This window comes from Musa acuminata, chromosome BXJ2-8, assembly GCF_036884655.1.
Source record: "Musa acuminata AAA Group cultivar baxijiao chromosome BXJ2-8, Cavendish_Baxijiao_AAA, whole genome shotgun sequence".
NCBI lineage: Eukaryota > Viridiplantae > Streptophyta > Magnoliopsida > Zingiberales > Musaceae > Musa > Musa acuminata.
The window spans coordinates 51,943,242-51,968,259 of NC_088345.1; the positions used below are offsets into that span (position 1 = coordinate 51,943,242).

At 37.7% G+C, this 25,018-nt stretch overlaps 2 protein-coding genes and 1 pseudogene across 2 annotated transcripts; 2 read left to right on the top strand and 1 right to left on the bottom strand.

Moving 5' to 3' along the window:
• Window positions 1-3,505: 3,505 nt before the first annotated feature.
• Window positions 3,506-9,942, top strand: LOC103995804 (ADP-ribosylation factor-like protein 8a). The gene is made up of 6 exons (XM_009416501.3): window positions 3,506-3,691; window positions 4,154-4,235; window positions 4,336-4,368; window positions 4,459-4,580; window positions 9,240-9,401; window positions 9,515-9,942. Exons 1-6 carry the CDS (start codon window positions 3,654-3,656, stop codon window positions 9,630-9,632), a joined length of 555 nt encoding a protein of 184 aa, XP_009414776.1. The 5' UTR covers window positions 3,506-3,653; the 3' UTR covers window positions 9,633-9,942.
• Window positions 9,943-14,268: 4,326 nt separating this feature from the next.
• On the top strand, window positions 14,269-19,105 carry LOC103995802 (protein NPGR1). The gene is made up of 6 exons (XM_065122900.1): window positions 14,269-14,360; window positions 14,479-14,777; window positions 14,866-15,124; window positions 16,439-17,652; window positions 17,751-17,898; window positions 18,482-19,105. Exons 2-6 carry the CDS (start codon window positions 14,553-14,555, stop codon window positions 18,790-18,792), a joined length of 2,157 nt encoding a protein of 718 aa, XP_064978972.1. The 5' UTR covers window positions 14,269-14,360; window positions 14,479-14,552; the 3' UTR covers window positions 18,793-19,105.
• A 448-nt stretch (window positions 19,106-19,553) lies between these two features.
• LOC103995801 (small ribosomal subunit protein eS1-like) lies at window positions 19,554-22,054 on the bottom strand (annotated as a pseudogene).
• Between the last annotated feature and the right edge of the window lie 2,964 nt (window positions 22,055-25,018).

Here is a 25,018-nt window from a genome sequence, read left to right on the forward strand (position 1 = left end):
ACCAGTATCTTTTGTTTGACAAATCTAGTAGGTTTTGGCCACAAAGTCAGGTGATATTTCATCCTTCCATGTGCTCCCAAAACTTTTACAGACGGAAATAATCAAACGATTGGGACAGTGCAGATGATACTATCAGCAAACTGCAGATCACATACTCCCTCATCATGAACAACCATTGAAAGCTGCTTATATAATATCTGCATATGCACAGTACACATGAGCGGCAACTTAGTCAAATAACTATTCTGACTCGACCAATGTCGTTCTTGAGGGGTTCAACACCCAGTCCTACTGTTGGAATCAGCACTACGTACTTCTACGTATTTGATCTCGGAAGGATTCCAGCAATATGCGATATAAGTGAAGGAACCTGGGAAGCCTAAGCATCCTGTTCATTCCAATGCAAAGATCCCCATCATCTCCCAAGTACCCAAGATTGTCTCAGTTGCATGTACCAAAGCTTTGTTTGGAAGCCACACAGAACAATTAGAGGTGATCATGTAAGGCATCTGCTATGAGCCTCTCGATGTCATCCTACAAAAATCCTCAAAACTGTTGAAACATTAAGATAGTCGGCTGTTAAGGGACCAAACATGGAGCTTATCATTGTCCTCGGAAGAGTATGTGATGTATGATGCCCTTTCATCATTGTCGCCCTTGAAGATGGTCAAATCCCCACTCTCAACCATGCAGCCATGTTATAGAAGTTTGTGAAAGGTCTTGTGGGGGAGTCACTGAGCGAAACTCCAACCGGGCTTTGGTGGTTAAAGCTAGTCAGCAACGTCTATGAGCATCAACATGACAAGTAATCAGACTTGCCATCGTAGATCACTTCAGGATATGTTCAAGGATGTCAGACTAGTGAAGATCATGGGTGATTTAATTTCATCTACTGGGAGCACAATCCCTTCACTCACCTATTCCTACAAGCCTTTTAAAAAATAGCAACCGACTCTATTAAACATCACCTGGAGAAGAGTATATAAATCAATTAAGTTGAACTTTTCCATACTAGTTGAGAACAAACATTAAAGCAAGCTGAACATTTTTGCTAACTGTTTATGATGTTTCAAGTGGACTCAGATAGGGCTTCCATTAAAGTATCCGATAATGGAGCCTCACCTTAGGCCTCCAGGGTTTGGATTTCAGTCATCTCCATACGCTTATGTCGGCATCTCTGTATGCCAACTGCTAAATTCTTGCCCATGAAATAGGCCTGTTGATTAAATGACAAATTATCTTTCATGTGTTTGCTTATTTTATATTAGTAGCATAGATTACTGTGTGTGTTGCAGAATGAAGCAACCAATCTAGGAAACAACAAATAGTTTAAGGAACAGATAATAGTCATCTATGTGATCAGAGATGATTATAATATTTTTGAACTTGAGTCTCATTTTGTTCACAAAACAGAATTTTGTGGCTTCGTTATAGATGCATGCCCTTTCATCCCTGAGGACTTGTAGTACTTGATGGTAACCATGGTATTGAACAAAGTAGTATCAATACACACTTCAAAGGACTTCGGAGACATTAATTGAGGGCATTGATCAGATGACTAGACTTAACATGATTTTGATGCTCTATCTGTAACAAACATGTCTATAATTTGGGCGGAATGACAATAATGCAAAGGAGCTGCCCCTCCAGGAATAAACAACAGGTGTCATTGATCGATATCCTCCACAAGATGTTTGTAATACAGAAGCTATCTGGGAAGGTCTTGATAGGATCAGCATGTGCTCAGAAAAATACAACTTTGACTATTTGCATGACAAGATGAATTCTTCTGAGGCTTTACGTAAACATGAGACATTTCTAGAAATCATCAAGGTTCAAGCCTTCAACCTCCAAAAGACCAAAAGGAAAATACAACAGAAACATACAGAATTAAGCAGATAAATAGCCTCAATTGATCAAACAACTAATATGTCTTGACAAAATCTATCTTTAATTTACTTTCATTATGAATAAAGTGATTCCATCAACATGTTGATGTATTCGAATGTGAAAGATATAAATATGAATCTAACATCAAATACAAAGACAAACTGCAGTGTTAAAGAAACAAATAGAAGTGTCAAGCACTAAATAAAATATTCTTCCAATCTTCTCTAACAATCAAGAATCAACATTCCTACGACGCTGCATTCGGTAAACTTCCGTCTCAACATCAATTCAAAAAAAAATTACCAATGGATTTTAAGACAGGCAGCAAATCTAACAAAGCATGCATGTCAATTGTGGTCCATAACTGTTCTAAGGTAAGCAAATTACGAACTATAGTATAAACAAAAAGTTCAACTAACCCATGCAACTCGTTTCCTGTGTGGAAGAAAAGTTGGGGGTTCCCTCCTTATCAGTAATGTCCCTTCTTCCTCGTCATATACAAGCGCATCATGGGCTTGAATCGGGTTTCCATCTTTCGGTAACCACAATCTACTGAAAATAGAAACGCATGCTGTCGTTCCCTTCCCTTGTCGGACCTACCGCAGTCTTTGAGTTGGGGAAGAAAGGCATGCACCTTAGAGATCCATCTAAGAAGCCATCAATCGCTGCAAGTGGCTCCTTTGGTCCCCTTCGATTTAGATCATACGAAGAATGCCGGTCTCTTTCTTCCATCCCTTCCGGTTCTCTGGTATTCCCCTCAGGTGTTTGTTCGTGATCCTCGTTGAGATGGATGCACACTACAGCATAGGATCCGAATTCGGAGGGCCGTCCACTTTTGTCCTTCTTCAAGATTGGCATAGATCTTGGATGGACGGTCATCGTCGTCCCCAGATGGTATACCATCAGTTCCCCTACTTATTCACCCTTCTGACAACCTGTCCTGTGGTTGGTGCAAATACGGGGGGCGACATATGACGTGTCTCCTCCTGGACGACCAGACATGTGGGTTCCAGAGTACCATGAACGTGTTGGGATCTCACAGACCCCACCTCTGGGCCCCGATGCTCACTTGCCCAAAGAGTGCCACGTAGGTATGGGCGGCACGATAACTCGGGAGTCGCAACATATGATGCTACCTTCGACCGATGGCCGGTTTCTTGTGGGACCCTTGCTACCACCAGTCGCCAGGCTGGGCGTTTCGTGGGTATCTGAGATGTTATCGGAATCATAAGCGACTGACGTTCCCTTACGTCTGGGCCCCGCAAGTGAGTCAACCTTGCGGCCTCGTAGGGCATCTACACGTTCATCGGACTTCAGTCTGCGGGCGGGTCCCGCGGGGCCCTTCTCACGGAAACCAGTCGCCTTGGCCGGTTGTTGCGGCGGGTAGATGAGAAGTCGGGGATCAATAGCATGCATAAGCGCTAAGCACGTGTCAAGAAATAAGCGGTCAAAGTTTATTCCCACCACCATCCACCCCGGAGGTGCCGCCCATACCAACCACCCTGAAATCTTACCTTCCGTTAGAACAATCTAATTTATCGGGTTCAATGAAAAGCCACACCCAAGAAAAAGACCAAAACAAGCTCTTCTATTCCCTTCTTTTATTGGGCAGTAATGGTCAAAACAGAAGAGGACAGCGCGACTCCTTCATAAAGAGGAAGAAGAAAAGGGTGGGCCGACTCCCCTCAATCGCCCTCTTCGATCCTTGGAGCGAGCCACCCCTCTGATCCCTTCCTCCTCTTCTCCTTAATCCATCGTCGGCCATGGGATTGTGGGAAGCTTTCCTCAATTGGCTCCGAAGGTGAGATCCGTTGACTCCTCTTCTCTTTTATCTTTATCGTGGTCGATTTAGTTGGATTCCGGTTTGATGTGAACGCATTGTTCGGTTCCGTTCTCCCTTTTTGCTTCGTATTTCGTTGCCGTGATTCTGGATTTTGTTTAAATGGGTTATAAGATGGTAAAAATCTAGGGGTTCCTTTTTAGGGATGTGTGAAGTGTGGCCATGGGCTCAGTTGTTGAATTGGTGAACTGCAGTTGTCGAGCTGCCATTGACGAGTTAGAGTCGATGGAATGTAATTAATATAGAGAGAAAATTGGAAAAGTTCGGTTTATCAAGGTTTTGTGGTGGTTGATTTGCTTTCGTCTTTCGCCTTGTCCAATTGAAGGCAGTATATTGGGTACAACGATTTGTTTGTATGTTCATAAGGATGACATGCGGGAATTCATCTAATATGGTGCTTTTGAAATTGTCTTGCAAATGCAGCCTTTTCTTCAAACAAGAAATGGAGCTCTCCTTGATCGGACTTCAGAATGCTGGGAAAACTTCCCTTGTGAACGTCATTGCAGTATGTGTTCTTTAGACAATCGTGTTTTCAGGACGCCAGCATATTACTTGTGATATATTAATTTATTTGTAGACCTGATTATGTTCGTTTTCTTCTGCAGACTGGTGGATATAGCGAGGACATGATTCCTACTGTGAGTTATTTCTTCAATTAAAATTAAAATTTGCATCCATACATCAGAATTTTCTTAGTGCCGATATTGATGTGTTTGCTGGAATTGTAGGTGGGATTCAATATGAGGAAGGTGACCAAGGGAAATGTTACCATAAAATTGTGGGATCTTGGAGGCCAGCCTAGGTTTCGCAGTATGTGGGAGAGATATTGCCGTGCAGTCTCTGCTATTGTGTATGCCCTTTTCTCCTTTCCTGGATGCTTATTTTGCTCATTTTATCCAAATCATATTTCATCAGCTATCTATCATTTCATATACAAACTTGTAATTTTGCTGTTCCAAAACCTATTGTTGATTGTTTATGATCAGAGATCAAAATATTAACAACAAAAGTCTAGCGTTCAAGTTATTTGTCGGGTTTTCAAAATTTCAGTATGAGCTTTTGAACAAATAACCATTTTTTAATGTGATACACCGAAACATTCATGGACATTGATCTGGAAAGATTGTGACTACTTAAACCATCCTTTCATGTTCTTTTGGTTAGGAGTTACAGTTTGCAAAGGATTTGGCATAGAACATACATGTACGTCACAAGGTTAAGTTAATAATTATATTTTCTCCTCTTTTCCTTAATATGGAATGCTAGAATGTTTCTAATTTGTAATTATTATTTATTTTGTTCCGAGATCATGTGTAATTAAACACTGTCTTTAACAGAGACATCCTAGTAGTTAGTGCACTGTTGCATGATTGGTAGGTCTTATGTCCAAGATCATGCAAAAGTGTCTTGTATGCTGTTTAATGGAATAAATGAAAATTATTTTTTTTCAAAAAAAAATTCTAACAAGATGATAGAGCAAGGAAAATTCAGAAATATGTTAGATTTGACTGAGAACAACTGCATCAGATTATTTTCTTCAGTAAAGTTTCCATGGAATTTGTCATACATAGATTGACCACTTTAAGATGGCAGAATTATAAGGTACAAATGACAGTATTAAAGCTTAAATCTCTTATTGCTTCAAACATTTATATAAGGTTTTCAGTTGAACCTCTTTATGATGATACGATTCATAAAAAGGTTCATGACACTGGTTTTTATACTCATGTATTATCCATGTTTTATTTGCCTTTGGTATGCTCTTCTGATTTCCATAATTTGTCTCTAGGATTCTACTATATTGTGCAAGCCCTCTCACTAGTGATGCTATATCACTAGGATCCTAGTATGAGAAATGAATGTGGGTGTTTGGCAACTGTCTGACTTTTCTGATATCTTTAGTGGAATAAAATAGCAAGTTCCACCTTCCTCTAAGACATCTGTGATTGGTTTCATCTCTGCTTTAACATGCCCAATCTAGTCACTGGTTTTGGCAAAGCTGGAGAAGTGGTGCTGCTGCTTTTTTCTTGGAAACCAAGACAACCTTGTCCTTAGATTGGTTTTATTAGCTCAGATTGACTATAATATTTCCTTTTAGACTTGTTCCATATTTTGGATGCCTACCCATGCCATATATCATGCCAAAGTGTAAGCGTACAATGAAAAGTTTAGGGAACCCTAGTGGTGGTAATACTATCATGTAATTGTGCCACTTTTCAACCCTAAAAGATGGTGTTTTTCTTTTTGACCACTTTTCAACCATGGATTGTCTTTGTGCTTCTTGTCAACCATATCTACCCAAAAATAACTTTGTTGTTTTTAACTTTTTGGTAATATGAAAAGTAATATGTCAATAAGCCATTAAAGTATCGTACTTGTCACAGGATACCTACCCCAAAAGTAATGTCATATAATCAGAAGGGCCTATGTATATTTATCATCCTTTATTATGTGCCTAGGCTAATGCTTTTTCTTCATCAACTTCATGTTATTAATCTAGAATAATGTCTTTGAGGCTGTTATCTCTCTTACTATGCTAATCTGCAGGGATATATCACATTGTTACTGTAATCTTATACCTAATGCAACATGGAATATAATAGGTTTGATCTGAGTAAATAAAAATTCACTATTTTTAAGTTCATCTGTTCAATGAGTCCTGGGATTATCTTTCTTTTTTTGCTTCTGTAGCTTTTTCTATCTTGTCATTATTTTGTAGGAAAATTAATATTTTTGTAGAAACCTATATTGAGTGGTTACGATGCCTTAGAGTCCTATTTCTGCTACCTATTTGCTGCAAGAGTCTATTAATCACTAAGAGTCTTAAAGTGAATTAAGGACTGAATGATGCTCTAACTGAGGTGGCCCTTTATTAGGATTCAGTGTGGTGAATGCTCCCTGGAAGATTCTTATGATCATCTGTTGACCTAACATACCAAAGCAACAAAAGAGTTTGCTTAATAAGTTGTGAAAGATTATTAGGTGATAAAAAGATCTATTGTATTTATTGCATTTTAAATTTTTATAGTTAGGGAACAACCCTGAAATACTATGCTTAACTTATCAGAGTCTAAAAAGGATATTAGAAACTCTGTTATCGAGAGCATTATTCATCTCAATTGCGCAAATTAGGCATAGACCATAACCCACAAGTGTAGAGGTCTCATATTCCGTAAAAAAATATGATTGAATACTTTTTTTTTAGTTTAAAGAAATTGTTGGCTGCTTCTCTCTTTTTCCTCCTCTATCAACATGATTTGTCCATATTCCCTCAATCATTTGTTTTATTTTGCTTATAGTTTCCTTTTGTTCATTTATCTCAATAATATCAGTGCTGCTGCTAGTTATAATTCTGAAGTGCTGTGAAAGTACCTCTCAAAATTTCTTGCTATCTTAATCCATTTGTATTTGATTACCTGATCCTCTTTTTTGCTTGTAATCCAACTTTAACCCTGATTCCCTAACTGTATTCTTGGAGTTTTTGTGAGTGTTCTGTCATTATCATGCTTTTGTGCTGCTGCTGGTTCTGTTTGCTTTTTGTCTAGTATGTTGCTTGGCTTTCTAACTGATGAAGTTCATTGTCTCTTATTAAAGTCATTATTGCAAATCATCTTTGATAAAGCTTTACCATGAATCTTTGATTTTTTTACAAATTAAAAACAGAGGAAATAATGACACATGATGCTTATTTTTTATGCTGGGTTACTGAATACTTGATTTGAAACGTTTGTGCCTCGAGTATAAAAGATAGAATATTATCTGACCGTGATTCTTGTGAACATAGTTTTCTTAGCTGGGTTGGTCATTTGTCTTGGACAAGTTTCAATCACTACTTTTGGTTAGTCTGATGGGCTGATTTGTCAGATGAAGGTTTATTGATTTTTTTCAGAAAATAATATATACAAAATCATTTATTATGTCATAAAATGCTAGAAAACACAAGAAAATATAAAATAATATAGGTAATCATGAAAATATAACATTAAGATTCATGGTTCTGACAATGCATAGGATAGCAACTATCAAGTTATAACTTGGCGTATTGAATGTCTCTATCAACTATCAAGTATTACTGAATCAGGATAAAAAGTAAAAAAAAAATACAATAACATTTTAATTTAAGCTTTGCAATATTTTAATTATGTAATCATCATTATATAAAATACTTCTCCTGTTATAGTCTTCACCAAATTCAGCCTGTATGCTTGTGGTTTTTAACTTAAATGACTACACCAATTGGAGCATTCACATTCTTACTAATGATAGAGTCCTCATATCAAAGAATGAAACTAATAGCAAAGAAACCTCAGTGTCATTCTTGTGGATCAGCTTCTCTAAGCTCAATATGTATGATACACCAGAAATGCAATAGTGACAGATATGCTGCCATCATCCCCTTTTGAAATTGACAGCTCATCATAGACTTTGATTGGGACCATCATCATGATTCACTCTCATAGAACAGGTACCGCTCTCAGGTGATGATCCATTCTGGGACATTATAATTCTTGAATGGATTCCCTCCAACCTCTGTCATGTCCGGCTGCACCACTAACCAGATCAACCCCAGCCGCAAGTACTTGTCATCCATCCTTGCTAGTGCTTCCTCAGATCCTCTTCACCTATTCCCTTTCACATTCTCCACTGCAGTGCAGTCAGTTGGTGACAGGGCTCTGATCTCAAGGGCCAAGATGAGGTGACAACCATCTTTAGTAGGGTGAGATTCTTTAGCAGATGCTACCGCCAGGATAATGGTGACATGACACAGTGGTGGAGAAGTGAAAATGATAGGTTATTAGGATTATGGGAACTGTGACTCTCTTAAGCAAATCACAGGAGATTATAAATATGTTTACAAGGTATAACATGTAAAGATCGAAATGCTCCTGGTTTAGTGATCATTATAATTGGAAACAAGAGCCTTTGGTCCTTATATTGGACACCTCAAAATTGGCCCAGTTTGATCAAGTCCGGTTGGTTCTTGTGGTTCAGTTGACATTCAGCCAGGTCATCCAGCTCAATGCAGTTACTCTTCATGGTCAATCAAACAGCAAAACTAAACCAGTTATGGGTACAATTCCTGGTTTTTTCATTGTAGTGTTACCTTCTTTGTGTGCTTCTACATTTTGAAAGTTTCATTTGATGATCAATATTGTTCGCTGTTTAATGCATCCAAGTAGTAGCAAGGTCATGATATAATGCCTCCAGCACAAGAATAGATTTCTGATGTCATGCACTACTGCCGGTACAATAAAAGCATATACTTGAATTTACTTATATTCTGATCTGTTCAGTTGTTTATGTTAGATTATTTCTGATTGTTTTAGTAGAACCACACAAAACCATGCCTTAAATTATATCTATTTCTGAGAAAAATGACAATGAAATAGCTTATCACATAATTGGATTAGCAAGAAACATCCTTTATGTCATGATATGATCACTTTCCAATGGCTTAGTTGCATGATAGGAAGATCCTATATTTTATGACTTCATTTTCTCTTTGCAGGTATGTTGTTGATGCAGCAGACCGTGATAATTTGCCCATCTCAAAAAGTGAACTTCATGATCTTCTAAGCAAGCCATCACTGAGTGGGATCCCATTGTTGGTCCTTGGAAATAAAATTGATAAGCCAGAAGCTCTGACAAAGCAGGGTTTGACAGATGAAATGTAAGTAACCACAAAATTTCTTTTTTAAGATATCTCTATTACATGTAAACAGTCGGAAGCAGTTCCCATAATGTAAGTGCTGCTCGGACTCTTAACTATGAACTGCATTGCAGGGGCCTGAAATCCATTACAGACAGAGAGGTTTGTTGTTACATGATCTCATGCAAGAACTCAACCAACATAGACTCTGTCATCGATTGGCTTGTGAAGCACTCAAAATCAAAAAATTGAGCATTTAGCCCTCCACAGCTCTGGCTTCTGCATTATTTTCTTGGGATATGTAGGTTGTTCTTGTGGTTTTTGGTGATGATTTCTGCTTTTGGCTGGCTGAGTTTATGGCCTCTACTGTTGCCTGTTATTGTCATGCTGATTTATCACATATGCAACTGGGCTTGTACTGTTTCTTGTAACCAGTATGTTGAATTATTTCTGTGTATGGGTTAACCTTTTGAGTCTTGTGCAGAACACACATTGTACCTGATGGACATTTGGTGGTGCCAACAATCTCTGTTAACATGATATGTGATGAGCGATTTCAATAGTAGTGTTTTCTCTGATCATGTCATTTATTTGTATTCTTGGATAATGTTTACAAAAACCTTCCTGAATATATTTAGGGTTTTACGCCGGAAGAGGATCAATCATTGATGGTGGAGTTGTTACTTTTGCTGACCCACCCCCATACCAACCTACAATAGTTTCTTCTCTATTTGGTGCAAGGCTTTTAGCTTTCACTAGTGATTATGAGAATGATTCGATACACTATACGGCAATATGAAGGAATTAGAGAGAATCAAAGGGGTTTGTAGGAATATATGGTAAGTACGATGGATGTAATATTATATTATGATGGATTCTTTCATCCTGTTTCTGATCTTGCAGGTATAAATTTTCTCATGAGATGAGAGATTCAGGTGGAAACATTGTGGCTGCAGGATGTGCTGCATACAATGCTAGAGATGGATGTCTTGCTCTTTAATCACATCAGTGTCCTCACAAATGCTAAATGATGCTCAATGACATTTAGAATCTAGCTTCAACTGTAAATGTCACAAGCTTTGGTTTAAACCCTAGACAAAGCAATGTCTTTCACACAAACTTGCTAACTACAGTAGATTAACTCAAAGAACAACTACATGGGAGCTGAAGCTTCCTCTACTATGTTGCATACAGGTTTTTTACACACTTACCTGATGGGTGATTAATGAAGATTAAAACCTACAATAGTTTCTTGAGTTTGGATTACCAAGTATCACTGGAATAAACCTTCTAAATTATGGTCAAGCACACAAACAAATAGATAGTTCATCTGTTCCTTAACCTTGACATCATAAGTAACCAGGTTTAGTCCTTGACTTCTGATTCAAACTTAGATCATGGCTGAAATTTGATCATTGTTCATGTATCAGCTTACAAGCTTCACTGGTGATAATTTCTTCATGACCATCCAAAGTCAGATTGCCAGTTTCTGTCTTTCACTTTCCATATTAATCAACAACAACAACAACCAACACCAAGCAATGATACTGACTACAACTAAATTCAAGTAATGTTTTGATAGTTAGATTTAATATTGCATGCAGTATGATTCCAAAGATAAAAAGTATAATAATAATAATGATCATAATGATAGTAAATTATCAATAGATGTGAGATTTTTCATCATATAACCCCAAAATCAAGAACATTCAAGATTATATTTCTTTATTCCTCTATAGAATTATTTTATTCCCCTGCCTATGATGATGGGCAAAACTTGAAGCCTTCTGGAATGGTTTATTTATTTCCTCTCCCATATGTTGTCACACGCTTTGGTTTTCTCATCTTATTAAACAAAGTCTAGCCAGTTGTGGCACTTGTCATCTCTACAGTAAGTCAAACAGCACCAGTAGATTCCTTGCTTAGTTTACTGAGACCTCCTTGACCACATTGCACATGCCACTGCTGATGAGCTCAAAGAATCTGTTCTTCGATCAAGAACAGTGCAGCGACAACCAAATACTGCTCGATCACCATCATTAGTTTTCACAAGCAGGAAAGCGATTCAATGCTGCCAAGCTGTTTGTTGTATAAGATAGCATTTGTCTTGGAAAAAGAATGCCACTGTGTGAATACTGAAAGCTACAGATGAGGATTTCCTAAGCACCAAAGTCATTCAATGCAGATATACTGTTTGTTGTATGGTTCTTGTCGGATAGCTTTAAGTCTAATCTTCAAGAAACGACTATAATCAGAAACAAGTGAAATTGCCTTTTGAGAATACTATACATTCATTCAGCAGTTCAAACGTAGAAGAAGGCGACCTTTTTGATTTCCTGAAATAAGCTGCACTGCGAGCAACGAAAGCTACACCTCGAGCTCCAGAAAGCTACGCACGAAGAGATGCGGTCAGAGGAATCCGACACCACACCAACTCACGAGATGTTTGCTGCCATCAATTAATGAGGCATCAGAGGACGACGACTTGCATTATCAAACCACATCACATCCAAGTCACATCGCACTAATTGTGACTGATGTCAAGAATGGAGTCCTCAGTTTGACTTCTCTTCGACTTGCAATTGTTGATCGTACGAGATCGGTGTTAATGCACCCTCTGGGTTTTCTTCTTCTCCCTCGACCATGGTGCAGTATAACTACCGTAGTTCATTGGCTAAAAGAAGCTTCCCCTACTTTTCTTCTTCTTGTCTCTGTTTTCTTTGATTCAAATGCTAATTCACATACAGAATGATGAGAGAAGGGTTGTCCTGTATGGTTCCAGCAAATGCTGCTACATCCACCAACCAGAATCATGGCATGACCAAAAGCCATTGATTGAGGAGCAAGGGAAAAAGCATCAAAAAAAGTCGCAGGGAAGCGAAATGGATGAGAACAGATGTCAAGCTCATCTTGTAAAGCCATTCATGGCATCATAGCCATGGAGACTTACAAATATATAAAGGGTTGGCTTTGTGCTGGCATCCAAGTGAGATACTGGCATCAGCCATATGGTGGTTGATGACTAGCTTGGCATGAAGTCTTTTCTGGTCGGAGAATTCAACTTTATGCATTGATTTAAGGGGCCCAAACAATGGAAAGTCAGCTGCATCTGCATATCCTAGATTGCTGTTATGGGATCCTTAATTCACAGATATCTCTAATCTTTAGCTGTTGCTGTTCTATGGAAATAGATTCACCTCATGCTTTTTTTCCCTTGAAGGTTTCAGAGCTGAAAGCTTTCTCAAGAACAGATAGAAAAGCAAAAGAAAAGACCTTCTTCTTCTTCCACACTAAAAAGGTTTCAGAGATAGAAGTAATGCTGATCAATTGGTTTCATGCTATTTACTAACAGGTTTATGAAAGGCTTCTCTTCTTAGTGCCACTTGCATCATACTCATGAGCTACAGGGCAAAGAACTCCACTCTCTCTTGGAGCTTTATCTCTTCTTCGTTTGGGTGCCATGAGCCTCATTGATACAGTTTGGATCAGGTCAAATTAATCCCAAAAAAAAAGCTTGAGGTTGGACTGGATTTTGCATCTGCAAGTCTAAATACAATCAAATTGATTTAAGCCAATTCAGAGAATTAAATCCAAAAAAAATTCAGATGCTGATGTGCTTAGAGATTAACCTTTCTACATAATTTAATTAGACAAAATTAATGGGATCTTATAACAACATTATTCTTATATACAATCAGACTTGTTAGGATGATTCAATCAACCCAAACAAATGAGCCCTATAATGAGATTTATCATTATATTAACATGTAAGCATTTTTGTTATGACCCTAATCTTGAGAGGAGATGATTACAGGGACAGTTCGGCCATGGGCATGGGAAAAGCTTCATGTCTCATCACACTCACCCCACCCTTCTCCTCCTCTCCTCTTCTTCCCGACAAAAGAGCAACCCCCAATCGATTCCTCCCTTTTTGAATCCCAAATCCTCTCTCTCTCTCTCTCTCTCTCTCTCTCTCTCTCTCTCTCTTTTCAGGTCTCAGCCTACAAGTCTGCAATAGTACTGACATTGCTCTTTCCTCTTCAAAAGAGGAATCCAATGACCAGAGGCTCACCCCACACCCCAAAAGCTCAAAAGCTGCAATAAAATAGCACATGGTTGCAGTCCCACTTGCATGTAAGTCTAAAATCTTCATGCTGTGAGGAAGAAAGAATAAAAGAAAATGATTATCTATATAATTATTGAGAATTTGAAATGATGTATTTACCCTATAATTTTAATATAACATATATGCCCCTCAAATACTAAAATTCTTCGTATATCTTTGATGACATTTACCCTTGCTATAAATAATTGATGGTATTCAGTTTGAATTAAAAATATAAAATTTATATTAGAAAATATTCTTAGTATTCAAAGTATTATCACAATCAAGTAATAATTTTTAAAGAAATATTCATACAATTGAATTCATTATTATTTTAGTCAAAATCATCAAATTATCATTTGATGATTTTATAACAATAAATATAAATTAAAATATTCAAACTAGAATGCCAATCAAATAATAGTTAAAGGTTCAAAATTTCATTTAATAATATATTTCAAGGGTACCAACTAACTTTGATAATTTATGATAATTTTTTATTAGACTTTCTTAATCTTTGTAAAATTTTTAATATTATTTAAATTAATATCTTATATGTATTATATAAGAATAAATAAAAAATTAACTTTTAAAGAAATAAATTAAAAAACTGATTGAAGGTATCCATCTATATGTCATTTCAAATTTTATCTTTATTATTTATATTAAAAATAGGAAGGTTTTACTCACTTGGGAGGGATCCAAATGTAATTTTGCCCAGAAAAGAGGGCCAAGAAAAAGGGGATGTAAGGAGGAGACTAAAAAGCCTAACACATTACCAAGTAAAAAGGCACCTCCTTTTCTACGCTCTGCTATGATATGCTATCATCATGATGGTGAAGAAGCAGACGGGATCTTCTTGGAGGACAGCCCGAGTAAGTCTCGGCTTCTTCTCTTCTCTTTCTGCAAATGCGTCGCCTCTACTGTTCGCTTCTTCCTGTTGTTGTTGATGATGGATTGCCTCGGGGTTTGATTCCACTCGATTCGTCCTAGTTTTGAGCTGCTGGACGCCAGGAAGCGTTCGATTCGACCCGCATTGTGGGATTTGATTGCGAGCCCGTGAAGCCATGCTCTGCGCCTGCTCCGGCGAGCAGTACCGGTTCGAGGAGGAGCGGCCGCCGTCGCCGCCGGAGTCGCTCGCGACGAGGGATTTCTCCACCGGCGGCCTCTCCTCGAGGGTCGGCGGCCTCTCTTCCGGGGCCGGCGGCGACGGAGACTCCAAGCTTGACGATACCCAGGTCGACGACGTGGTCGAGTCCACCCTCAGGGAGACCCTCTCTTTGAACTACGAGGTCCTCCTTCCCCTTTGGATTCCACGAACTGTGGCCACCGTTTGATTTGCGATTCTCGTAACTGATCGAGGATGGCGTTTTGCGGCAGGAAGCGCGGGCGCTGCTCGGGCGATTGGAGTATCAGAGGGGAAACTTCGATGCGGCATTGCAAGTGTTTCAAGGGATCGACATCGTGGGCCTGCGGCCAAAGATCATTAAGGCCATTGCCGCTTGGACTCGAGCTCGGCAGGCTCGTCGAAGAGGAGAATGCTTGCAAGGGAATGTCATGTCTATCCACTCGGTTACTCTGCTTATCGAAGCAATGCTGCTCAAGTCCAAATCTTTGGAAGAGATCGGTCGATTTAAAGGTGACCCACAATGTTACCTAAGTATTATTATTTGCATATCCATTACATTGAAATCCTTAATTGTCTGAACACTTTAGTTTCTCTGAATGTTGAAGTAGTCAGCTTGATGTTTGATCAAATGTCATAATAACCTAATGCTGACAAAAATTACCTGAGCATCCGATTGTAGTTGCTCCTGGATATGAAGTGGTTTAGACTTTTGTGCATAGTTCTGCTGATGACATGATTATAGGATAATGATGGACCACATGAAGGATCTGTACATTACCAATATAATTTTGATTATGTATGCCTCTTGTAGCAAATTGGTATGCTGGCAAAATGAACCTTTAAAAGCTATTAAAACTTTTAACAAGCATAAATTGTAATATGAAATGGAATGCCAATTAATCCCTATCATACTCACTATTTGGAAGGCATAGTGGATTCCAGATGAACCCAAGATGTCCAACTTGTCCTATAAGAGTGCTAAATATTTGGACAATGACTAGAATGTTTCTTCACATGCCATTAATAGACCTTGACTCCATCACAATCCCTGTAGCCAAAACATAATGATTATAGATTTTGGTTTGTTGAATTTTACATAGTAAAGAAGGCATCATAGACATGTTTTATCAAATTTTCCTACGGAATTATTGAAAATTTTACTCCACTAGTGATCTGGTTTTCTTAACTGAGAGCTTGCCAGACATGCTTCCTCTGGTTTGAGTTTATCTTTATCTCATGCTTGTGTCCTTTCCAGTTTATGCTGATATGCAGCATTTTATATTCTGGAGTATGCTACTTCAAACTTGGATAGATGTCAGACCTGGGGTTTGGTTATTAAAGATAGACTTTTACATGATTTGCAGTTTGATGAGAGTCAGTTGTACTATTTTTTTCTTTTTCCCTCTTCACAAGTATTAATCTTTTAACTCAGAATTGGAGCGCCAACTCTTCCATCCATCAATATATTTTTTGTGCTTCTAAAGTCTTGCTATGAGGCACATACCATGAAACTTGACATATATTCATTTTCCTTATTCGTTTAATCTTATTCTGTACTTTTTCCCCTGAAATTGAAAAAGCAAATGATGCTTCCCAGGTGAGTTACACAAAATATATTGGCCCTTGGGATCTTAAATACGATCTTACACAATCAAACCATTCAATGGTGCTGAAGAACTATTCTAAGCCTTGTTTTGTTTATAATAGAAATTGAATCCCATTCTACCAAATTTGGAATATTGCATTTCAATTTTTTTTTCTCTTCATATTTGACTATCATAATGATGCCTATTGTCTTGTCTCGCCTATGAACTTTTGTGGCAGATGCTGCATTTGAATGTAAAACTATTATCGACATTGTTGAATCTGCTTGGCCGCATGGCATACCTGAAGGAATTGGAGATGATAGCAAGTTGAAAGAAATGTTTCACAAAGCTCTAGAATTGTTTCCCAAGCTCTGGATGCAAGCAGGATTTCTTGAGGAAGCTGTTGCTGCATATCGCCGAGCTCTTATGAAGCCATGGGATTTAGGTCTTAGTAGGTGGGCTAGCTTACAGAAAGACCTGGCAGTTGCTCTGCTCTATGGTGGTGCTGAATTAAGCCTGCCTCCGCAACTTCAACAACTATGGGGCTACGCTGTCCCTACGTCTAACATAGAGGAAGCAATTCTTTTGTTGCTGATACTCATGAGAAAGGTGACCTTTCAAGAAATAAGTTGGGACCCTGAGATCATGAATCATCTCATTTATGGCTTTTCATTAACTGGACAATTCGAAGTTTTGGCCGGTCATGTAGAACAGATTTTGCCAGGTATCTATGACAGAGTTGAGAGATGGTATGTACTGGCGCTTTGTTACCATGCTGCTGGTCTGGATGATGATGCATTAAATGTATTGAGGAAGGCATTGAGCTACTCAGAAAAGAAGCACAAACCTCATCTTCCATCAGTCATATTAGGAGCTAAGTTGTGCTGTAAATGTCCATTGCATGCATGGGAAGGGGCAAAATATGCAATGAAGGCAAATGAGATTTTCCAAAATCAAAAACATTTTCTTGGTGTCACCAACCACTTGCTTGGTGTTTGTTATGGAAATTGTGCTAGATTGTCTGTCTCTGATTCACAAAGACTAAAATTACAGAACGAATCTTTGAAGACACTTCAACATGCTGCAAACATTGAGAAAAATGATTCTGAGGTGGTATATAGCCTTGCCAGGGAAAGCACTATGCAGCGGAACCTTCATATAGCTTTAGAGAATGCAACAAAGTATCTTGATATGGTGGCTGGAAGCTCAGTGAGGGGTTGGAAGCTTTTAGCCCTCATAGTATCGGCAGAACAGAACTTAAGGGAAGCTGAAGCAATAGTTGATCTTGCAATGTATGAGAGTGGAACAATGGATCAGTTGGAATTCTTACGCTTAAAAGCGCTACTCCAAGTTGCTCAGGAACAACCAAAGAATGCTATAGAGACCTACAAAAATTTGCTTGCCATGGTTGAAGCATGGAAAGAACTTCAGAAATGGAGCTTGAGTTCTGAGGTATGCATAGCTCAGAACTGGAACTTCAGATAGGATATTGTTTTAGCTTTCATAGTGTTTGTTGTTACTTTGTTTCTTCCTGAACCTCATTTTGACAGGTCAAAGCAGTAAAAGATCTAGAGATGGAAGCATGGTTGGATTTGGCATCTCTTTATACAAAACTTGGATCTTGGAATGATTCTTATGTTTGCTTGGACAAAGCTAAAACTTTCGAGCTTTTCTCCCCAAAGTGTTGGCATTCTAAAGGTACACACACACACACATATATATAGTTTGATAGCATAATGATGTTCAGAAAATTATCCTATCTTTTGACTGCTTTGGTTTTATATTCTATTGGTCACAATATCTTGTGCGTAACTGATTTCAATTTTGTGGCAGAGAAATGCAATCACTGATCCTTTTTTCTTTTTGTGTTGTTGGATATACATTTAGTGATTCTGTTTAGATTCTTCAATGTTTTGAGTCAGTTAATTGTGTCCATACCTGAGAGATTTCCCCACAAACTGTTGCAACTTTGCACCAGGATCTTATAAGAGAAAATGAAGCCCTGCTGCATAATACATTGTTTTTTCTGTGGATAAAAAGAATATGAAAATTGTTCAGAAGAATTTCAGCAGCTTCCATTTTATGAAAATCTCCACATGTAATTTGGAAAATTCTAGTTAAGCTTTTCTAATTGAATCCGATAGTTCCAGTAATTATCTGGTGATGGTGCATAGCTAGAGAAACAATTTTTCAGATGCTGGGCATTCTAGAAGTATGCAACATTTATTTTCTTACCATACTGCTGTAGAATTTGACGTTTTTGTTACATCCATGTTACCAGGAAAACTGTTGGAAGCTCAATCAAAGCAGCAAGAAGCTTTAATAGCCCTTTTAGTTTCGCTTTCAATCGAGCCAGATTATGTTCCGAGCATGGTATTGATGGCAGCAATCTTAAGGACGCGTGGAGGCAAGTCACTGGCAATTGCAAGAAGCTTACTAATGAACGCCTTGCGTTTAGAACCCACAAACCATGAAGCATGGTTGAATCTGGGATTCATCTCAAAAGCGGAAGGATCGCTTCATCAGGCTGCAGACTGTTTTCAAGCAGCTTACGAGCTGAGGCAATCCTCCCCGGTGCAAAATTTCGTATGAGCCCGTCTCCGACCATGCAATTAGTATACGCAATACATGCATCTGGGATCTTGAGAATGTAATGGTAGTTAAAGTTGCAACTGATGAGATAGATCTACAGGTATCTGCATATCATGGTTTGCTTCTCTCTTGTTCAATAACTGTTGTACATGCTCTCTGGTTATGATTCAACCATGTACTTGTTTAGAGTCACAAACACTTAATACATCTTGTAACTATAGCTTATCTTGTAGGAGTCTGAAGAGTTTACCATCTCACTCTGTGTATTCTGTTAGTGGCTTTGCTGGAGGTATAAAATGGAGAATTTTACTTCTGACTTTTTTCCTATGTTTAATATGATTTTTTTACCCCCCTCTTATGAAACAATTAGGCTTCTTTCTCAGACATGGCCTGAGAACATCATTGTTAACTGTCACAGTGAATGACTTGATTGGAATGAGCTAAAACTTTTCTACATTGAGAAGTAGTGTCTGGCACTATGCTTGTTTTGTTCTCTGCTCGATGACCATCAAATGATAATGAATCTGAAAAGATTTGTTGTCATTTGGTTTGGCAATATTGAGAATAAGAGAGGAAAAGATGCTTCCCTGTTTTTTTTTTTTGCAAGAAATGTAAGCTTCTAGTTTTTTTTTCCCTTTTTATATACAAAAACATTAGAAATCATGATGGAAGTACTTTTCATTGAATTAGGGTTTTCATCGGGTCATAGGTAGGGTTTTTTTTTTAAATTGGAAAAAAATAAGAAAGAATCAGCCATCATGTATGTGTCAACAAAGACTATCATTTGTGTTGTCTCAAGCATTGTGTCAACAAAGACTATTAGCATCCTGTAGTAAACTCAAACCAAGGTATGCAATATCGTATCGTATCGTTGTTTTAAGATTAGCTCAGTACGATACGATATCGACGTACCAAGCGATACATCAGAGCGTACCAAGCGGTACACCAAGGTATACCGAACAGTTTTATATATTTTCTTCTTTATTGTAGCACTGTAGTATGTTCCGTCCGGTACCAAGCGATCTGCATACCAGTATGCCGTCGGATCGGTACATACCGGGTGGTAACATTCGGTATCGCATACTATGACTCAAACCATCCCAAAACAAATTGATTCTCCCGAAACAAATTGGTTCTTGAATTTTGACAGTTGCCTTTTTAATCTCTCTTCCAATCCCGATTCGTCTTACGTTGCTCGCTGCTCATCGTCGCCACCAGTTTCTAAAAGCAATTCCCGTTGAGATGGAAGGCACCTCTTCTATGCCCCAACAACTTCTGCTTCACCTTCCATCTGGATATCTTCTTGATGCCGACATCCTCCTTCTAGTCATCACGGACCTGAAATTGCCAACAGCATCAAAAACCACAGCCAAATTGATCTTAGCACTTCAATACAAAATGAGATCCACTGATCCATATTTTTGATGCATACAAGTTCTTTGCGTTCAAATGCAGACCGATACATTAGATAAAGAATTATGAGTATACCTCCATAAGTTTTCCCAAGCCAAATTTGGGGGCCTTCAAGATTTTGACTTTGCGGATATACACATTTGGAAGCGGGAAAATGCTTGTGGTAGCTTTCTCAATCTCCTTCCCAATCATCTCGGGTGTGAATTTCTGCATCAAACCTTTCAGATCACACGTTTGTGGTTTGATTGATCATAATCTCCCTCATCTTGTGACATATCTGAAACAAAACCATGATCCTCCCACCAATGATCACTGCAGGAAAAAATATGAACTATGCCGGTGAATGAAGTACCTGTCTAATCTGACTGGATCGAGCATAACAAGTGCGCTTGACCTGACCGGGGCATCTCTTGGTGGAACCAATTCAGAACACTCTCAGAGTGTAATTGTCAGATAGTCTTCAGGTCAACATGAGCTTCAATCAGAGTCTGCCACTTCCGCACCGGGTATCTGAGCTCGTCAGTCGTTAAGTCCATGCCCTGGAGACAGATGCGATCAACACCAAGAGCCAAGAGTTAAGCAATCACAAGGATGAAAGAGGCCATACCCAGAAGTTGGTAAGCACAGTCTTTCCTTGCACATCCTCTGTGCTTGAGACCCTCAGATGCAATCTGATGCAAAAAGACAAGCAGTATCAGTGCATGAACAGTTCTCAGTAGGAAATCAAGGTATAACTGATACATCCGAAGAAGATTGGAGGGGCAAACTATGAGACAACCATGGAGATGCAACCATATGACCGATATCTAGATCATGAACGATGCATGAGAAGAAAGCTAGACGAGTATGACAGTGATGAAAGTACGATCGTATAATCCAGAACAGTCCTCACCCTCCATGTATACCTCAGTTCACCAACATATACATTGGTTAGTTTGTCCAATGACAAGTGATCTAACCCAAGTTATGGAGCTCGGATGTGCAGCAGGACCATGCATTGTAGACTTGGATCTTTTTCCCTTGAATTCCTCCATATGCATTGATTCCTTTGTTTCCTCATGTAACATATCACCTGAAATCCAAGTATAGTTTTTAGTTGCATAAGACCTCAAGAACTGGAAGAGGATAAAATTAAGTCATCAAATTCCTCTCTTATCGAATTGGTTTTCCTCCAATGACATTACAATCACAAAATAGGTTCCATACCAGAGCTTTCACAAAAGCTTCCTTGAAACGCGCAAGGGTAATCAACCACTAACAAGCGACGAGAATCCACCACGAATAACAAGTTACTGAGCAAAACATGTGCTCTCAATTTCATTTCATACTCAATGCTTTATTCCCCTTAAACCTGAATCAATTTCTGAGACCCCGAAGCACAAAAAAGATGTCAAATCGAACAAATTCGACGTCATCACCAAGCATAAAAGCGGAACACAACGAGGTCAAACTAGAAGAATAGTTGTAAATCAACCATGATTACACACCTTGGGGCCCTGCGTCCTCGAGACGAGGGTCTTGCCGATGTTCCTCACGCTGAAGACGGACGGAGGGAGCCTTGATGTCGTACCAATCCTTCTTGGCGAACGGGTCGACCCTGAACAGACCCACCGGATCAACACCATCGTACGCAACATGATCAATCGGAGTCAGAGAAAGAGAGAGAGGAGCGAAAAGAAGAGGAATGCAGCTAAACTTACTACGTCTTCTTCTTCCCCTTCGAGATCCTCTTGTTCTTCCTGCAAGGATGGACGGAGACGAAAAGGTCGACTTAAGAAGAAAGCTAAGAAGGCGAAGGATACGCGGGTTAGCGAATTGGATAGAGATGGCAGACTCACCCGACCGCCATGGCTGCTGCTGCGATCGCCGCAAGGGTTTAGGCGCGACGATGAGAGGGAGAGAGGGGAGAGGGTGGGAAGGCTTGCCTTATAAACCAACGAGCTTTCTATCTCAGCCATCCGATGGAATTAGACACGCAAGATTGATGGCTCGCGTGTTGATCTAGCGGTCAGTCAGGAATGATGAGCTTACAATGAGTTAAAAGATCCGGCCCGGCTCAAATGGTTATAGGTTAGAAGATCCGGCCCGGACCAGCCCATGGGTCAAATTATCGGCCCAATTAAGAAGTCAAAATTAATGATCCAATCTGAGAGGTCAAAATTAAGAGCACAGTCCGTTAAGCAAGACAAAAGTTCAAATCTGACACTTGCGCTCTTAATCTTTAGGAGCATGTATTTGTTCATATGCATGGCTTTGAGCAATTTTAGGGCTTATTAAGACCACATATAACGCTTATTATGGTAGGCCTTTAGGGCATGACTTAAATAATTTTAGAATTATTTACCGTAGATGCAATGAATCAAGAAAATGGTTCAGACTATAAATTGGATACCACACCACTAAGTTTATGCATACGATCTTATTTTTTTTAATTATAATTTTATCACCTCGAATCGGGTCGAGATTGTAAGAATGAATCTTGGTGGTAGTGAGATTTCGATTATCATAGTTGAGGTTTAGAGTCCGATCCCAATTTACCTATCATTAGGTAAAATATCCAAAGTGTTGTTCACTTGAATTTAGATTCCCAACATTGTGACATGAAATTCTTAAAGCATAAAAGAATTTGGGAATGTGCTTTTCCTCATAAAATCTTATGGTGAGAATAAGGATTCATGACAAATAAAATTTTCTATTATCATTCTTACTATTGTCTATTTATATTTAATTTTATTATTTTTGATATTTTACAGGTAAGACTTTGAAAGAGAAGGAGGATATAAGATGAACACACTTGGATTCAACAAATGCAAAACAAATATGAGTAATCAAATTTGAGGGAAAAGAATATTAGCATGCTTGAGTTGAGTTCAGAATTATGGATATGGAGCATTTGTATGTCGTATGTGGAGATGATTTGATTTGTAATATGCAGAACAAGTGTAATATAATGTACACATTACTCCATCTTCTTTTTGTCTCTCTAAAAGATGAGGATGTGGAAATTTATTTTTTGCCCAAATATTAATATGTTTTTTTTCTTAGAAAATAAATTTTTATGCTTCAAGAATCAAAGATTATGCATTAGGATTGGGAGATTAGAGGAAAAATTCCAAACCTCAGAATCAATTGAAGTTAACCCCAAAGGAACATTTCTGCACTTATTAAGGATTCACTTGACTTGAAAATCAGGTGCTTATTTATAAATATTTTTCAACAATTAAAGTGTATTATCATGAGTTTAAGATTAAAGTAAGTAATTGATTTGATTGATTCCTCCCGTTGGGACAAACCAATGGATTTTAAAAAGCAAAACCACTAACTGATAAAAAAAGAAAAAAAAATGATAAACAAAAAAAATGATGCACATGATTATTTATATTCATAATATTCTTGTTTTAAGATAATATGTCAGAAATAAAATTACGGTGCAAATATGGAGTAGGTAGGTATAACCTCCCATAATCAATTAATTTGAGAAGTAAGCCATTAGAATATAATTAATTTTATTATCATTTTGATTTAATAAAATTTAATTTGTTTTATATACATTGGTATTGTATCAACTATCCTAGGTTAGTCGAGCCAAATTGATCTAAGCTGAGCTACTCGAGCTTGTCTGATCCCAATTTTAATTGATCATATTTGTCTCATTTGAGATCTGATATGGGTTGATCGTATTTATCTTACATGAGTTGGTTAGACCAAATCGACTTAACTCTAAATTGTCTAACTCTTATGATTTTTTTTTCTAATATCAATATTATAAATTGTATAAAGATTTTTAAGATAACATAATATGGAAACAGGATATCTCATTTTATTACTAATCTAATAAGATCAAATTTGATAATTTATATAGTGAATAATAGAATATTTCGAGTAAAAGTATAAATTATGAGTTTGATTTGATTGGCCGAAATTATAAGGTTAGCCTGTGAATTAAAACTTAACAATCTTAGATTTGGAGAGTAACTAATATGTTCATGCACATATCTTTCTCACCGGTGTATGTCTTTTTTATTACCGAAGATAAATAGAAGACCTTTAACGTAAAGATTAGAGTGAGGGTGTGCATATCTTATTGATTAGATTCATGTGTAGGTCAATACTCATGTCATTACATTTCGCATGTATTATCTAACACTTAAGAAGGTACATTTTTAGAGAATGATTAAAATAATATTGAAAAAACGTTTGATATTTTATTCATCTTTTGATAAACCAAAACCAAATAGTTATCAAAGGAAAAAAAAAAATGATGGATATAATGTAACGCATCTACTAGATGAGTAAGGAATAATAAAACAAGTTAAATGTTTAAGCCTATCAATTATCATAATATTAATAATAAAACAAGTTAAATGAGTTAGAAATTATAAGCTACATCTCTTAAAAGGAATTATAAAACAAGGTTTTCATTACTTTCTTTCACATCCATAGTTCATTCGATTCTATCTATCAGTTTAAATTGATATAAATAAATAAATAAATAAATTACTCTACCAAACCCACACCATTAAACTCTAAGCCTAAAGTATTAACCACTATGCAACATATTTATTTTTTTTATTTTTTTATTTATACAATTTGAAACTAATCAAATCTGTTTTAAATTTTAGTTTCTAAGAATCAAAATTGAATCATATGATCCGCCTGATTCTAATTTTGTCTCTAATCGTACTCGATTCAATTCTAATTCAAATGGAACCTTGATCACCCCTATCTTATTGATACCAAACTATTCTTTCTTAATATTTTTAATATTGACAAGTTAATTAAGATGAGCTGGATTTTAAAATGTAATATTACA

Coding starts and splice junctions, on each gene's coding strand:
- LOC103995802 (XM_065122900.1), top strand. CDS start 14,553: ATGCTCTGCGCCTGCTCCGGCGAGCAGTACCGGTTCGAGGAGGAGCGG. Junction 15,125..16,438: donor AGAGATCGGTCGATTTAAAG/GTGACCCACAAT, acceptor CTTTTGTGGCAG/ATGCTGCATTTGAATGTAAA. Junction 17,899..18,481: donor AAAGTGTTGGCATTCTAAAG/GTACACACACAC, acceptor CCATGTTACCAG/GAAAACTGTTGGAAGCTCAA.
- LOC103995804 (XM_009416501.3), top strand. CDS start 3,654: ATGGGATTGTGGGAAGCTTTCCTCAATTGGCTCCGAAG. Junction 3,692..4,153: donor TTCCTCAATTGGCTCCGAAG/GTGAGATCCGTT, acceptor TTGCAAATGCAG/CCTTTTCTTCAAACAAGAAA. Junction 4,581..9,239: donor CGTGCAGTCTCTGCTATTGT/GTATGCCCTTTT, acceptor TTCTCTTTGCAG/GTATGTTGTTGATGCAGCAG.